This window comes from Andrena cerasifolii, chromosome 11, assembly GCF_050908995.1.
Source record: "Andrena cerasifolii isolate SP2316 chromosome 11, iyAndCera1_principal, whole genome shotgun sequence".
Lineage (NCBI taxonomy): Eukaryota > Metazoa > Arthropoda > Insecta > Hymenoptera > Andrenidae > Andrena > Andrena cerasifolii.
Window position 1 is genome coordinate 2,892,659 of NC_135128.1, and position 15,705 is coordinate 2,908,363.

A 15,705-nucleotide genomic window follows, 5' to 3' on the forward strand; every position below is an offset into this window, starting at 1 on the left:
AATAGTTGGTACATATGTATACATTTTCAAGAGCGAAACCAGCAACATTTATCTTGTTCCTTCATTTCAAACTCGTCCATTTTTACCACATAAATTAGCCTCTGCAGCACTAAGTGGATAACGCATAGTTTTAGCAAAAAACGAAGTAAGGCTTTGTAACTAGTAAAAAATATAAAAAGTAATAAATACCCATAATTTTTTTCACGAGGGTCGCTATAATTGAATTTTGTCTTGTAAAGCGTTGGCAGAGCAGGTCACGTGGAAAAGATAAATTCATTTAAGATGAAAGGAACATAATACAATAGTTATATACCACCGACTCGGTACCTATATGAGATGTAAGGAAAAGAAGTATCAGGCGCTTGGTCCCTTTCTCGTTTTATACAGAAAGATAAAATACGTGTACTTCTCCGTTGAAAATCCCTTAAATCCCATATTTACCTTCTCCTTTATTCCATTTATTCTCCTGCCGCAAACATATGAGTTTCGAAAAGACATCGTAAATACTGCTGTACTACAGCAACGAAAAGCATTGCTGCTTTAAACGATGCAAAATTATAGCAAATTATGCGATAAACTAATTAGCACCGAAAGATTCTACGAATGAAACTATGTAAAATAATTCTGACACATTGGTAAAATACATTATACATTGATTATACATATAATGTATTATAATAAAATTACCGCACCAAACCTGGCGATGCGGGACCTGGCGCCTCCGCACGTGGTTGAAGACTGCCCTAAGAATATACTTTGCGGGAAGGTGAATAGGCGCGGGAAATAGGCACCCGGCGACCCTGCAGGTGGTAAGGGACTCTCACGAGCCCCTGGATTGTGGCGAAGACCGGTGTGATCTAACCTACCGCTTCCAACCCAAATTCGACGCTCACTTCCCAAGCAGGAAGGACTGGGAGAGGAACGCGAGGGAACTGCCCTCTCCCGGAGGCTCATCTGGTACACTGATGGCTCCAGGATCAAAACCAAAACCAGAGCTGGAATATGGGAAGAGAGGCCCAGGGTGGAAAGATCCAGCGCCCTGGGCTCACACATATTGGTCTTTCAGACGGAGATGCAGACCATCCAGACCTGTGCCAAATTGAATCTGGATAGGCGCTACGAGGGCAAGCACATCTGTATCTACAGCGACAGTCGGGCTGCACTGAGATCCCTACGTCTGCTGCTAGACTGTGTATACGCACTGACGGAACTGGCAACAAACAACCGCGTCAGACTACTATGGATTACGCGGCACGCCGGAGTCCAAGGTAATGAAGGCGCGAACGACAGAGCTCGAGGAGCTACGTAGACCAGATCGGGACCCGCTTTGCACCGTAGGCGTCTCTGTGGGTACTGTGAAGGAGTGGACGAGGCACTGGATAAGACAGCAACTCGATCAGATGTGAGAACAAACCCAACACACGAGACACGCGAAGGCCCTGGTAAAGAAACCTTCCAGGAAGCTAGGGGCTACTTTGAGCCGTTCCGATAAATCGCAGTTCCGATTGGTCTGGGGATGGTCACAGAACACTGGCACGGAAGCACCTGCTGCGCCTTGAAGATCGTGCAGGGACCAAGGTGCCTGAAATGTGGAGAGGATAACGAAACTCCTCTCCGCTTAATGACGCAGTGCGAGGGCATTGCGAACCAGAAACAACTATTACTGGGGGTTGCCTCCCTTCGCACGATGAATCTGGAGGACGTAACCGTGGACATGCTCCTCGAGTTTAGACGAGAGGCCGGTCTAACGGGGTGCCCTTCCAATTAGGACTACTCGTACAGGCTCGGGCACCAATGGTCCAGCAGGACTCAGTGCCCGAGCATCGTCAAGTAATAATAAAATTACAAAATTTATTCAATACTAAGTATACATTGTACTTTTTATTTTTCTATAGAATTTGTTCTTTTTTTAATTATTCTTTCCATTACGAACTAAAAACTCCCATGTTATGTCGTGGTAAGATTAGGAAATATTAGTTAATTAATGAATACGTATTTCAACGTAGACATCATTTGTATTAAAAAGGAAAAAGTTTCAAAGAAAAGAATTACATTGATCATTACTCCGACATTACTGTTATTTTTACGCTTTATCTTAAAAATGTAACTTATACCTACTGTAATTTTTCAAAGTTTATATTGTAAGGATTCAGACAAAATACAAACAACACCATGTGGTTTTGTGAACTTTTTACTATAGGTTAATAATATATAATGTGTGCGCGTGTGTGTGTAATGTATAATTTATAATATACTAGCTTAAAGCACCCGGTGTTGCCCGGGTAAAACTTTGATTGTCACAAAGCGTCAAAGGGGTGAAATAACGGGGAAGGGGTGGGATGCGCAGATTTCATGGTAGTCGATATTTTCCGCAGGGTTCTAGAAAATAATTATGCAAAATTTGGTCCAGATTGGTTAAAAAAAAAAGGGATAAAATGTATCGTATACGTTATTCCTGGTCCTAGATCTCCTGTATATAAAATTTCAGTAAGATCCGTGGCGTAGTTGCGACGCGAATGAGTAACAAACATCCAAACACACTTTCATATTTATTATATTAGTAGGATATAGCAAAAAGTGCAAAAGCATACAGGGTCATCCGTTAAAACTGCAACCTACGCGCGCGCGAACAGACAAAAATGGCAACACCGCCTCACGGACGCATTCCACTACAACTATTGACTGGCTCGGCCCGGCGTTGGAGGGTTGCCAGCGAACGCTGGACAGCAGTGATGCCACAGTTTCGAAAATTTTAGGATGGTCTCTTTCAAATTAACGTCGCAAAGAGCTATTTGAAATTTCCTGGCCCGGGTTGAAGAATTTCGGGTCTTTTACGTATAACTTTTGAAATATAAAGGGTATCGCAATGCAATTTGCGCCGAAAGATGAGGAAAAATTATTCCCTCTTAATGATGGATAATTTAAAATATTTTACGTTTACTTAATTTTTCTTTTATCAATTTTTTAACCTATAATTGTTGTAAAAGCTTTTTCAAACTGTTTATTTAATACTGTATTTAATGCTCTTTTTAAAATTCATGGTGTTGATAAAAAATAGGCTAGTTGTTTCTGTATAATTACTTTCATAACTTGAGAAATTAAATTTTTATTCAATTATGTGTTAGTTCTGCAGTCCTCAGAATCTATTGTTCTGGTTTTCTTTTTTATAATTTTATCCTTAATGCAGTGCATGCATACATCGGACGTAACGGGTACCTAATAGGACGTGTCTTTGATTCTAGCGGTATTTGAATTTTTTTTCTAAAATTTTTGTGTCTGAATGTTTTAATCTTTTAGCTACTCAACGCCACGCCTCTACCGGCTTCCGTTAATGTCATTTTTTGGAACGATGCGCCATTATTGTGGCTTTATTGTGGCGTATAGCGCCGCGGTCTACCCTGTCGTAGCTAAAATTTTTTAAATTAAGACGAGTACGAAACCAGTCGACATTGTTTTCAAACCTCATTACAGTGATCTAGGGTGCGAGTGGTAAACCGATCATAAAAGCAGAGGGCGCGCCTCGATTACCTGAGTCGGGAAATTCGCAATAGCTCTTTGCGACGTTAATTTGAAAGAGACCATCCTAAAATTTTCGAAGCTCGGGCCTCACTGCTGTGCAGCGGTCGCTGGCAACCCTCCGAACACCGGGCCGGTGAATGGTTGTAGTGGAAAGCGTCCGTGAGGCGGTGTTGCCGTTTCGTCTGTTCGCGCGCGCTTAGGTTGCAGTTTTAACGGATGACCCTGTATAGATGTACAGGGCTATCCACTTAACTCAGAACGCGGGCGCGAGAACAGATGACTTGCGTGGCCTTTTTCAGACAATCGTCTCGACATTTGTCCTCAGGCCGAGGGGAAAACGACGCAACACCCCTAAGCAAGGCGTTGGTACGTCTAAAATCCAATTTATTCTTTAGGACAGGGACTAACTGCTTGGTCAATTCATTTATTCTCACGCGCGCGTTCTGAGTTAAGTGGATAATCCTACATATATATATAGACCTAACCCAGACCAATTTTAGGTGGATACAGAATTTAGAAGAAACAATTTCGTTAAATTATTAAATAATATTGTTATTTGTATCACTATAAATCAATCTGTTTCAAAGTTGGTTTTTGACTTCTGTATTTTTTTATGAGAAGTTAACTGATTAACTGATTAATTTGTCAGACCAATTTTATGTGGATACAGAATTTAGAAGAAACAATTTGTCAGTGAAGAATGTAATAAATTTCATGTGTATATATATATAAATGTTTCTTCTAAATTCTGTATCCACATAAAATTGGTCTGACAAATTAATCAGTTAATCAGTTAATAACTCATAAAAAATACAGAAGTAAAAAACCAACTTTGAAACAGATTGATTTATAGTGATACAAATAACAATATTTCCATCAGCGATATACAGAAATTTTCTTTAAAATAAGGACCAAAGCACAAACGTATATTTTTCTTCCACTGACTTTCAAGGAAATGATATAATTCAGTGAAATTGGATAGTGCCAAACCAACCTTCAAATTGGACCAATTTCAAACTCCCACTTTTGTCAATACATTGAAACATAGGTAAGAACGCCGTTACATGATGGCGAACGTAGAAAATATTCTCAAAAACATTGGTATGTGCTGGAAACAGCAATGCGACGATTCTCGCGTAACAAGTTTCGCAAAGATTTCAAAAGAGAGTAGGATAACCGTAAAAGCTTCAATCCCCTGAAGGCCAAGTTCAAGATTTACGACGCCCGAAGAATTCGAGGGGGATAAAGTTCCTTCCCTTGTTACTCGCAGAAAGTTGCATAAATGTCTTATTTTTGCATGACGTACAAAAAAATGTACCAAGCTCTGAAAGAACATTTTTGTACCTTTTGTAATAAAAAAAAAGGTGTCCTTACGAAGTTGAGTTTCAAATGAGATCACATTTTTTTTTTATTCTTAAAAGAACAAGGCTTAAACGTGAAAGAGATGATGCTAAACGCGGTAGAAGTAATTCCAGAAATGAGTTTATTTTACAGACAAAGAATTAATATTGGGAACAGTAAAACGGAATTATTAAGAAATATTTCTGTTAAAATATATGTACTGTATTTGAATTACTGCTTTATTAGAAAATATAACTACTCACTTACTATTTCTCCTTAAACCAAATTATCAAGAACAAAACAATTTAAAGCCCCACAAACAACAGAAATAATTACGGTGTACACGTTATATGGTTCACTCTGTATAATGTTATACTAGAGTTGAATTTGAATGAATTTTCAAATTCATTACAGAGAACAAAGGGACAGTTGTTTTTTTTTCAAATGCACGAATAAAATGATAAGTTCTTCATATAATCGTGGTCAAATGAAAACTTCAGATTATATATTATATATGCATATATTATTAAACGTTTTCATGTATTACAAATAGCTTCGAATACTATGGGCGAATTCCACTTACCCCCAAATCGCCCGTAACTTTCATTAAGCTGGGTTTTCCTGTACGCGACTAGACGCAACGTCAAGAATTTCAAAGTCGATTTTCTCGAAAATGAAGCGCGATATGAAAAAAAGTTACTCTTTCTTTTCGACTTATAACAGGTAAATAAGTCGATAAAAAGGAATAAAATTTTTTGATATTGCGCTTCATTTTCGAGAAAATCGACTTTGAAATTCTTGACGATGCGTCCAGTCGCGTATAAGTGGAATTCGCCCTATATATAGTAATACAATTCTATTTTGTTTTTTAAATATAAATCTGAATTCATTTTCATGTGTTCGTAGGTTGTTCGAGGAAAATGAAGAATTGTTAAATATGTTTACGCAATTTCGCGAGTTGAAGACGAAAGAGCAACAGTCCAATAGCATGGAATTAGCGAATCACGCAGAAAAGGTTATGTGCGCCCTCGACGAAGGCATTAAGGGACTCGACGACATGGACGTCTTCTTGACCTGCCTTCATCAAGTCGGCGCCACGCACACAAAGATTCCTGGCTTCAATCCACAATATTTTTGGGTAAGCTTTTTAAAACTTAACCCCAGTATCACTCACCTTAATTCCAGCATGGCTCTACTTAATATAAAATTCACAAAACAGCCTGCAACTCCCATAAACAAATCTAACGTAGAATTCTTTCGAATGTTGCATAACAAAACGTAAAATATACAATTTTTCAATAACAGAATACACGTTTTGGTGTAATATGATTAAATTAGGATACATCATTAATCATAACATAATCATTTATAAATTGTTTATCATCTATGATCATTATCATTTAACAGTTATGAACATATTTAGTTGATTAATGGTGCACTTATTATTTAACGTTATTATATCTTTAAAGTTACTCAGAAATTTGTAACTCCTTTAAGGGGGGAGCCTGGTGTAACTAAATGAAAATCGAGGCATTTTTCGGGAATTTTTTTTAAAGAAAGTATTTGATAGATCTTTCTGAAACTTTCAGGATATTGTATTAACAGGTTAAGGTATATAACAAAAAAAAATTATTAAAAAAGAGCGGCAAATAACAAAGTTATGCCCAGTCTGTTGGCGACGCAATTATTGCACTGCGGGCAACGTAGTGTCTTTTGGTTTCATCTGAAACCAAAAATCGAACAATTTTCTTTTAGTTTATGAGTGTACGCACAGAATGAAGAAATTTGAAACTTAAAAGATGCAAAATGAACAAATGGCGGCCTCTTGAATAAAAAGTTCACTGTTTCCAACGAAATTTTGCCTTAAATGTCTAAAAAAAGTTATTTATTTAAACAATATCATTATACTAATAACTTAGTACTGTGAAGCATATGTTCACAAATATCCGTGCACAAGGCCAAGTCGATTGGTTGAATATTTTTTGAGTTACATTGCCCGCAAAGTGTAAAACTGTCGTTTCAAGAAAAACGCATTTAAAGTTTTGTGATAGCCTGGCGCTCCGTAGCAAAACCGGCTATATCCGCTTTAATTTTTCGAATTTCGTTTTGCTGCTTTGGGAGCATATTATCGTGATGTTTAACTATTGATTTATGCAAAAAAAAAATCGATTTCTTCGATCCGCTACACCAGGCTCCCCCCTTAAGGTTTGTTTATCACAGACGTTTCCTTTTAAGTATGCCAGTATCACTCGCCCGTGACCCTTATAGCAATGGACGTGTTAATCTGTTAATTTCTCCCCAAAATAATAATTCAATGAAAGATATTCAAGATGCGCAAGATTGTCTTAAATTCCTTAAACACATAATTCAATAGTTACAGCCTTAAAATAAAACTGACGGCTATAATACCATGTTATTTATAATTATACCTTATTATATACAATCCTTATGGAAATAAATTACTAAAGGATCAATAAATTCACCTACTTTTATGTTAACAATAAGTAAAAATAAAATACTTGGATTTATCGTATGAACAAACTACCCTCCTGAAAACATTCTCCCGCAGTCAAACGTTCAGTATAAAATTCTCCTGTCAGTCTATCACTCCTGTTTAACGATTCTGTGTCGGCAATAGCACAAAAGATTCTTTGATTTTTCTGTCGGCTCGCCTACACCTCAAATGTCCGTTTCCATAGTTCTGCTGAACCCCACCCTCGCAATATCGCTCTAGACGATTTCGGGGATTGCCAGCGGCGGGGTGGGAACACATTCCTCTGTTATCCGGAGCAAGGGATGCCTATCCCTCGCAGCGACAAAACCGGAAAGATGCATAGTATGCAAGTTCCTGGTACGTTCACACTGAAAACGCCAGCGCCCAGACAATGAAGCATGCGAGTGTATACAGTCGCCAGGGATTTAACCCGACAGAGATTTTACTATCTTGAATTAGATCCGAGAAGTCTTACTGAACTACCAAAATGTGAAATGAAGGATTTTTTATTAAATACCGTGTCAAAGTCAAGGTGAACCTATAGGTATATCGCTTTAAGAGGAGAAGATAGAAGACAAAGAAGTGCACGAACGGTCTTTAACTGCTAGCCTCCTAACGCATAAATTGTAAGGCATAAAAAAACATTAAATTTTCAATTTAATCATTTTTAACCGATTTCAAAAAGGAGGAGGTTATAGATTCGACCCGTCTGTATTTTTTTTTATAGTATTATTTTTTTTTTTTAATGCTTGTCTTTGCATAACTCCTCAGCATATGGACCGATTTTGATAATCGTCTTTTTTTATTCGAAAGACACTGTATCAATATTGGCCCAATATTTTGCCAGTTCTGATTAATAATAAAGACTATTGTCATCTAATTATTATTATTTTATGTACGTACACGCATATCTGTTCATCATGCTGTGTCAATATATATAAAACTAAAAAGTAAAAAAAATAAAAAATTAAAACCGGCTTCAAAAAAATAAAAATGCACTGAAAAGTAAAAAAATTAAAAATTAAAAATTAAAACCGTCTTCAAAAAAATAAAAATGCAATAAATAGTAAAAAATAACTAAAAATTAAAAAATTAAAAACGTCTTCAAAAATATAAAAATGCACTAAAAAGTAAAAAATAAAAAAAATTAAAAAAATAAAACCGTCTTCAAAAAAATAAAAATGTACTAAAAAGTAGAAAATAATTTTTTCCCTCATTTAATCTACAACCCCTATACTTTTTAAGTCGGCGCCTTATCATTTGCACTGTGTAAATCTGGCGCCGATTTAAAAAATATGAGAGTCGTAGATTAAATAAGGGAAAAAATTATTTTTTACTTTTTAGTGCATATTTATTTTAAAATAGAAAAGCACGCATTAACCTTTATGGGGTGTTTTCGTACCAAAAAGTAGCAGAAAATACAAATTGTCTGATTCTTCTACTGCGAAAATCGGAATTTTAGGGACACCGAGGTTCCCTTGTGAGCTGGCAACTTTCAAAATTATACGATACGTCTACTAAGCAACTCAGTCATGTTTAATAACCTCTAGTTTACAAGAATATCGACTACATAAATAATACTCCTGGTCAATCAGTGTGTCATAACAAATCGTAACTTATACATAATTGGCAGCAAAAAGTAGAATGAATTACCCACATTTTCGCGAGAATCGATTTGCAGACCTATTTGACTAGACACTTTTTATCCATTTTTGTAAGTACTACATTTAATTCTTTTACCCCTTTTTGACCACTCGGGTGGACAGGCGGACCTGGCAACTACCAAAGCAAAAGGAAAAAGAAGAATAATCTAACGGCAACTAAAGTAATTTGAGAGCTTTGTAAAAAGAAAATAAATCTGGCTTTTATTCTTTAAATAAATTTTTATAATCACCTAATGAATTTTATTGAATTTGCATTAAAAATATTTTTATCCATCCAACTGGGCTCCCCCAACTGGGCTCCCCCATTAAATCCTGAGTGCGCCACTAGACCACTCTACATATCAAACAATTACAAACAGCAAATAGGTGATCCAACATTTAGCAAAATCGTGTGGAATGCATAATTCCAATAATGAGTGACTGATCCTGAAACTTTGCTTTAATATAATCGATCGAGTGCTCGAGAGTTTGATTCAATTAAGATTTTAAGAATCCAATTATAATATCCAAGTATCCAGATCGATTATACAGATTAAAAGATGCTTCTAACAAGTGTTGTAAGTCAAGGCGAATATTACTTGTCGCCAAACGAATTCTGAAAGTTGCCAGAAGCCGAAGAGTGTCTGAGCGTCTGGAGAGAGTTGTCTGAAGTCTGAAGTTGCTTCAAGAGTCCAGCCGTTGGAAGCACGAGTGCCTCCTGACTGATCACTGATTGGTTCTTCGCATACGTAATTGTTGACTGAGCAATCAGTTTGTTCAAAAGAAACGCTTTCTTCCTTTCATTAACACATACAATGAAATTTGCACTTGTTACGGAGCATAAGACAAGTCAGATTCTTTGCAACGAAGTTAAAACTTAATATAATATATTATGTCAAGCCGGTTTTTAAAAAGCAAAATTGGTTTTCATTGGATATTACACATCCCCCGCAGCATGCTCGCCGAACTTACTCGGGTGAAGCTCGTCGACATGCTCGCGATTGTCCACACACGATACGAACAAATTCAACGAGCCTCAGTTATGCTGACAAGGGAACATCCCGAACCCGGAATTCAAAAAATTCTGAAACTTTGTGAATATGTAGGGAATTTCCTCCTGATTACAACGCAATTTTTGTTTGCTGCCCAAATTCACTTTAAGGGGGTGTAATTGACCCCTGGAAATCCGTTAATTTTCCGAATTTGAATTATAACTCCTGAACTGTAAAATAACTTTTTTTACCAAATGATAGATCTAATTAACAGAAGTAATTTTTGTTTTGAAACTTTTTTTCTATCTCTTACAATTCGCGAGTTATGACACAAAATCGGAAAATAGCCGATTTTTCAGGGGTTTATTTCATCCCTTTCGTGTGAATTTGAGCAGTAAACAAAAATTGCGGTGTATCAGGAGGAAATCCCTTACATATTCACAAAGTTTCAGAATTTTTTGATTTTTCGGGTTCGGGATCTTCCCTTATACGCCACGGCTGCACAAGGTTTTCAACGCCTAGCTGTGAACAACCAGCCGACCGTCGAGCTGTTCCCTGCTCTGCACTGGGGCGCCACAAGGAACCCAGCCATATATACAGTACGCACTCGTTATAAGCACGTTTCTACCATACGTTGTACGCCCGGCGACTATCCCCACCATTTCTTGGAATCCTTCGGGCAAGAGTGAGAGAACCCAAGAACGAGCGAGAGGCTCTTTCGTTTCTTCTCGCTCGCTCTTGGGTTTTCTCACTCGCGGCATTGGCCGCGCGGAATAGTGTCCACAACGCGCCGTACGCCCGCCGCCAGTCCCGTTTGTCGGGCTTATAACGAGTGCGTACTGTACTTACGCTACGCGCCTACTCACTAACCCAGACCCCTAGCAACGGGACAGCTCGACGCTCGGCTGGTTGCTCGCAGCTAGGCGCTGAAAACGGCTCCTTGTGCAACACTGTGCTAAGCAATTTCCAGCGAGCAGAGCATCTCACGAGGCGAGCTATTCGCTCAAAAGTGTGTGAAAAATGAGCAGTTTTTAGGAATTTTTTCCTCCCAAAAAAAACATTCTACATAGTTCTGGCTTTGTACATTCGTTTACTAATACTTTACTAACACTTTCACGCTGTTACACTAAAAAGTGACAAATACAGTATTGTCTCGTTACGGGCTCGGGTTGGTGTACACGATACGGACTTTTCGCTATCCCCACCACTTCTGTCTCACTCTTGTCCGGCAAAGGCGAGAGCGAGCGAGAGGCAGTGAAAGCGGGCGAGGACGGTACGAGACAGACGACGCGTTGATATTTTGTCTCGCTCCGTCTTTCGGACGCCTGACACTCCGTCCTTTGCGTGCGCGACAGGCGTGCGCGATGGTCACAAGCGCTTACCGTGGGCACGAAAACCGCTTCGTAAAATCTTGACGCAGGCCCGGCTCACGGTAACTGTGATGCCAGATCGAGGACGGGTTCCCTCGAGAATTTCCCCCACCTCGCGCACACTACGCCGGAGCAGCGTGTTCGTGAGCTCTGCGCTTCGGAGTCTGACTCACGGACATGCAGCTCCGGCGTAGTGTGCGCGAGGTGGGGGAAATTCTCGAGGGAACGCGTTCCCGATCTGGCATCACAGCACGGTAAGCGCTTGCGACCATCGCACACGCTCGCCGCGCACGCAGTGTTCCACCCCCTCCCCCCTTCGGCCAGAAAGAGGCCCGTTTCACTCATTCACGGCACGGCACGGCACGGCACCGTTTATACGGTAAAAGGAACGAAGATCATATAGAGACCTTTCACACGTGCCGTCGCCACATAGAAAGTCTCTATATGATCTTCGTTCCTTTTCACACGTCACGACGGCCGTTCGCCGTCTATGCTGCGACGGCACGTGTGAAAGGTCTCTATATGATCTTCGTTCCTTTTACCGTATAAACGGTGCCATGCCGTGAATGTGTGAAACAGGCCTAAACGAGAAACGAACACTCGGAATTGGGGCTCCGTTCACGATATGGGCTCAACGCCGGTCCCGACCAGCGAGCCGATAACGAGACAATACTGTAGTTACTATGTTAGAGGTGTTCATGTGCGATCGCTTTAAAAAATTCCTCCTTCACGGTTACCATGATTGCGCCTGTTGTATTCATCTGAAATATAAAAATAAAAACTACTTTCATTCTATTCAGTAAACTTGCCTTTATCGTCCCTACTAGAATCATAAAAGTATCAGCAATATTTCCATGCTTTATAACAGATCAAAGTAAAAAATTTGGTTAAATATAACATTTTCTCCTTCAATGGGTGTCATTTATTTATTCTCGATTTTAATGAATACCTGAGATATTCCATTAAACTGACTAAAATGATTGAATGCTTTAAACTGTCACTAATTTCCTAAATTTCTTTTCAGAAAATCGAAAAGCCATTCCTAGAAGCCGTGGAGCGGACCTTGGAAGATCGGTATTCGGAGAACGTGGAGAACATCTACAAGCTGACGATCAAGTTCATCATTGAGACCCTGATCGACGGCTTCAATAAGGCCCAACATGACAAAGCACAAAGCGACACTGCTAAATCCTAGTCGTCTCGGTCATAAGGAGCCAAAAGGGTGTTCGGTGTTCGATCGAAAGTGTTCCTGATCGCTCAGTCCTTCAGGGCCCGATTTCCGAGTGGGAAGCGATCGATGCCCGTAGCACGTGCGGGCCCGCTAGGTCGCGCGATCGTTCGTTTATTCCGAAATATCTCCGTTTCTTCATGATCTGCGATGTAATCACGATGATCGAGCGTTCAGCAAAACGAGACAGAGAAAAAACTCTGCAACGCATTAACGTCGACTAACGTTCTTTTTTACAGGAGTGCAAATGATACTTCGTGGTTGGTTAGGTTTGAGATGCTTTCCCTTCGAGCAGGTCTCGGTTAAGGAGAATGATTCGTGAAAGATCGTTACGATTATTGTATTTCACACTACCCCGTTTCGTCTAGCAACAAACGACGAAACGAAACGTGGACACCTTTGACGGTCAAAGAATAGAACTGGCGCGATGTCGTATCGAGTTTATTACATTCTTGTCTACGAGCTCGCTTTCCTTACACAATTACGTTCACCGACAACAATCACAGAACCTCTCTTCGTAATAATTCACTGGAGACATCATAGGATTATTCATGACGTGGCGTAAAGTGGCAGGTTTATTGAAGCGGTATTAGGTTCGCTGTTCGCTTCAGGGCAATATCGAATATCAAACGATGCAAACGTAATACTTAGGTATCGCGGATCATGACTACTGCCAGCAATTATCGACGCATAAAAGCTTACGCAAACCCTTATGGAAGACACCGGGGAAATGTGTTTAAGATAGCCTGCCAGAATTGACAATTAAAGGTGGGTTCACACCAGCCGCCTAGCCAGCGACAGGCTACCGTCCGGCGGAACATTCTGCAATGGGTTTTACAATTTTACGTGCTGACGGTAGACCGTTAGAGGGAGCAATGTGAAAGTCACCATGTACGTAAACCCATTGATGAATGCTTCGGCTAGACGCATAGTGAGAACGTACCTTTATTCGATAAAATATGGAAGAAATCGTTGTTCATCTGTATCACTTTGTTAAATTTCGCCAAACGTATTTGAAGGAAACAGATAATGTGTAAATAAATGGTACAAAGAATTTTAAATCTTTCTTCAAACAGAATAATATTTGTTGCATTACGTAGTGAGTTTTATGTTATTAAATAAATTATTAAACTTTCGACTTTGTTAAGTTTCTTATTAAATTAGGTTTTTCTATTTCGTATCCATTAATTAATGTGAGCAACTGCTAGTCAACCAGCAAATACTTCTTACATCCCCTGTGAACATTTCGCAAAACTGTTTGTCGAACTTGGACCAAATTTCTAGAAACTACAAACGGACATGTGAAATGTGCAAAAAATATAATAAAAAAACAATCGATTACTCGTGCACGTATAGCAATTGAACAAACCCTTAACGATGCAACTGAACAACAATTTTTTAAAGAATTTGCAGGATAATTTAATTTCGAAACGTTTGAAGCCAGTTTAACCCGGCAGGAGGCGCACCCCAAATTGTAACACAGGTTGTCGCTACCGGGTGAAAAATACCCAAAATTGGAACGTAAAAAACCACGGTTTCAGAATATATTTTTATCTTTGTAATTTTTGTGTTAAAGTACAGTGTTTTAAGAATCGAACAAAATTTATGAAATATCCTAAAATCGTTATTAAAGTTCTTTAAAAAATTCTAACAAAAACTCAGTCTTCATAATTTCGCAACTAGCGCCTCTGTGGTAAATTTTAGCCAGTAGCGCCTCCCGCCGAGTTAAAAGCAGTAAGGTAAAAGCTTCTTTTGTAATTACCATTTCAACATTCTGTTAAATTTGCTTTCGCCTGCCCCGCTTTTAAATTCCAGCAATGAAGTGTAATGAAGATTCCATTGCGCGTATAATAATACTTCGTACAGAAAATGACTGCATATCGTGCTCACCTTGAATATAACTACCCGCCCTGAAATTAAAGTGCAGGCGCGCACATGCAACGGGCTCAAGTGCATTCGAAGCGATTCACATGCACTTCTGGCTTTCAGTACGGGCTCGATAATTGATACCAGAATAGTGGTTGCCTCGAACCAATCGAAGCTGGCTGTTGCTTTTATTCATGAGAACCTTGGATTACATAAGTCACGTAAAATAGCCGCCTGTTCGCACTAGAAAGTATTTTCTCTTCAAATGCACGAAAGTGTTCATTGTTCCAAAACGGGGTCGTGCAGTAGGTACCAACTTAAAAGATTTTTTCATTTACCTGCAGACGTAGAGCCTCAAAACACGTCTGGCGTGAGTTTCGTCGTGGAATCAAACGATGCGGAACGATTTTATTTTTGTACGTGCATTACTGGAATTATTTACCGCCTCGCACGAATATTTAATCAGTTACTACAGTTGGTGGCCAAATTATTATACTCAAACAAAAAGGTTTGAGATTTTGTAAGTTTAAATGATGGAATGGTGTATCTCTGTGAAATGGTCGCAAAAAATATTTAAAAAACGCATTTTAACGGTTGAAGTTTCTAGTTTTTGAATCAAGGACTAAATTCTTTTTTATCCATTATGATAATGTTTTATCAAGATGAAGCGCAGGGAACGAAGTTTCAGAAATGTTTGCCTAGTTTCAACGTATGCACGGGCCAAAAAAATTTTTTCCGGTAAATCCAAGGAAGAGCTCTTATACAGCAAACATTTCTCTTTAATTTCGTTTTTTGGGGGTTTTGATGTATGGTTTTTATTGACCGAGTTATTCGCGATCAAAGCAAAAAGGGTACTTTTCACTTTGAACACCTAGAACTTGCGAACTCATGATCGTAGACAAATTTTCATTAGTGTTTTGGAAAGCTAACAAAGTTTCCTTTCAGAACCTATAGTCACCACTGTAAGATTTTTTTAATCGTATGGTTTTTATTGACCGAGTTATTCGCGATCAAAGCAAAAAAGGTACTTTTCACTTTGAACACCTAGAACTTGCGAACTCATGATCGTAGACAAATTTTCATGAGTGTTTTGAAAAGCTAAGAAAGTTTCCTTTCAGAACCTATAGTCACCACTGTAAGATTTTTTTAATCGTATGATTTTTATTCACCGTGTTATTCGCGATCAAAGCAAAAAAGGTACTTTTCACTTTGAACACCTATAATATACGAAGTCATGATCGTAGACAAATTT

At 38.8% G+C, this 15,705-nt stretch overlaps 1 protein-coding gene across 1 annotated transcript in view; it reads left to right on the forward strand.

Moving 5' to 3' along the window:
- LOC143374580 (globin-1) overlaps window positions 1-13,760 on the forward strand; it is a 60,481-nt gene extending 46,721 nt beyond the window's left edge. The window contains exons 3-4 of the mRNA XM_076822829.1: window positions 5,767-5,998; window positions 12,384-13,760. Of these exons, the coding sequence (XP_076678944.1) occupies window positions 5,767-5,998; window positions 12,384-12,554 (403 nt within the window). The 3' untranslated portion in view covers window positions 12,555-13,760. The remainder of the gene's footprint in view (window positions 1-5,766; window positions 5,999-12,383) is intronic.
- The last annotated feature ends 1,945 nt before the right edge of the window (window positions 13,761-15,705 follow it).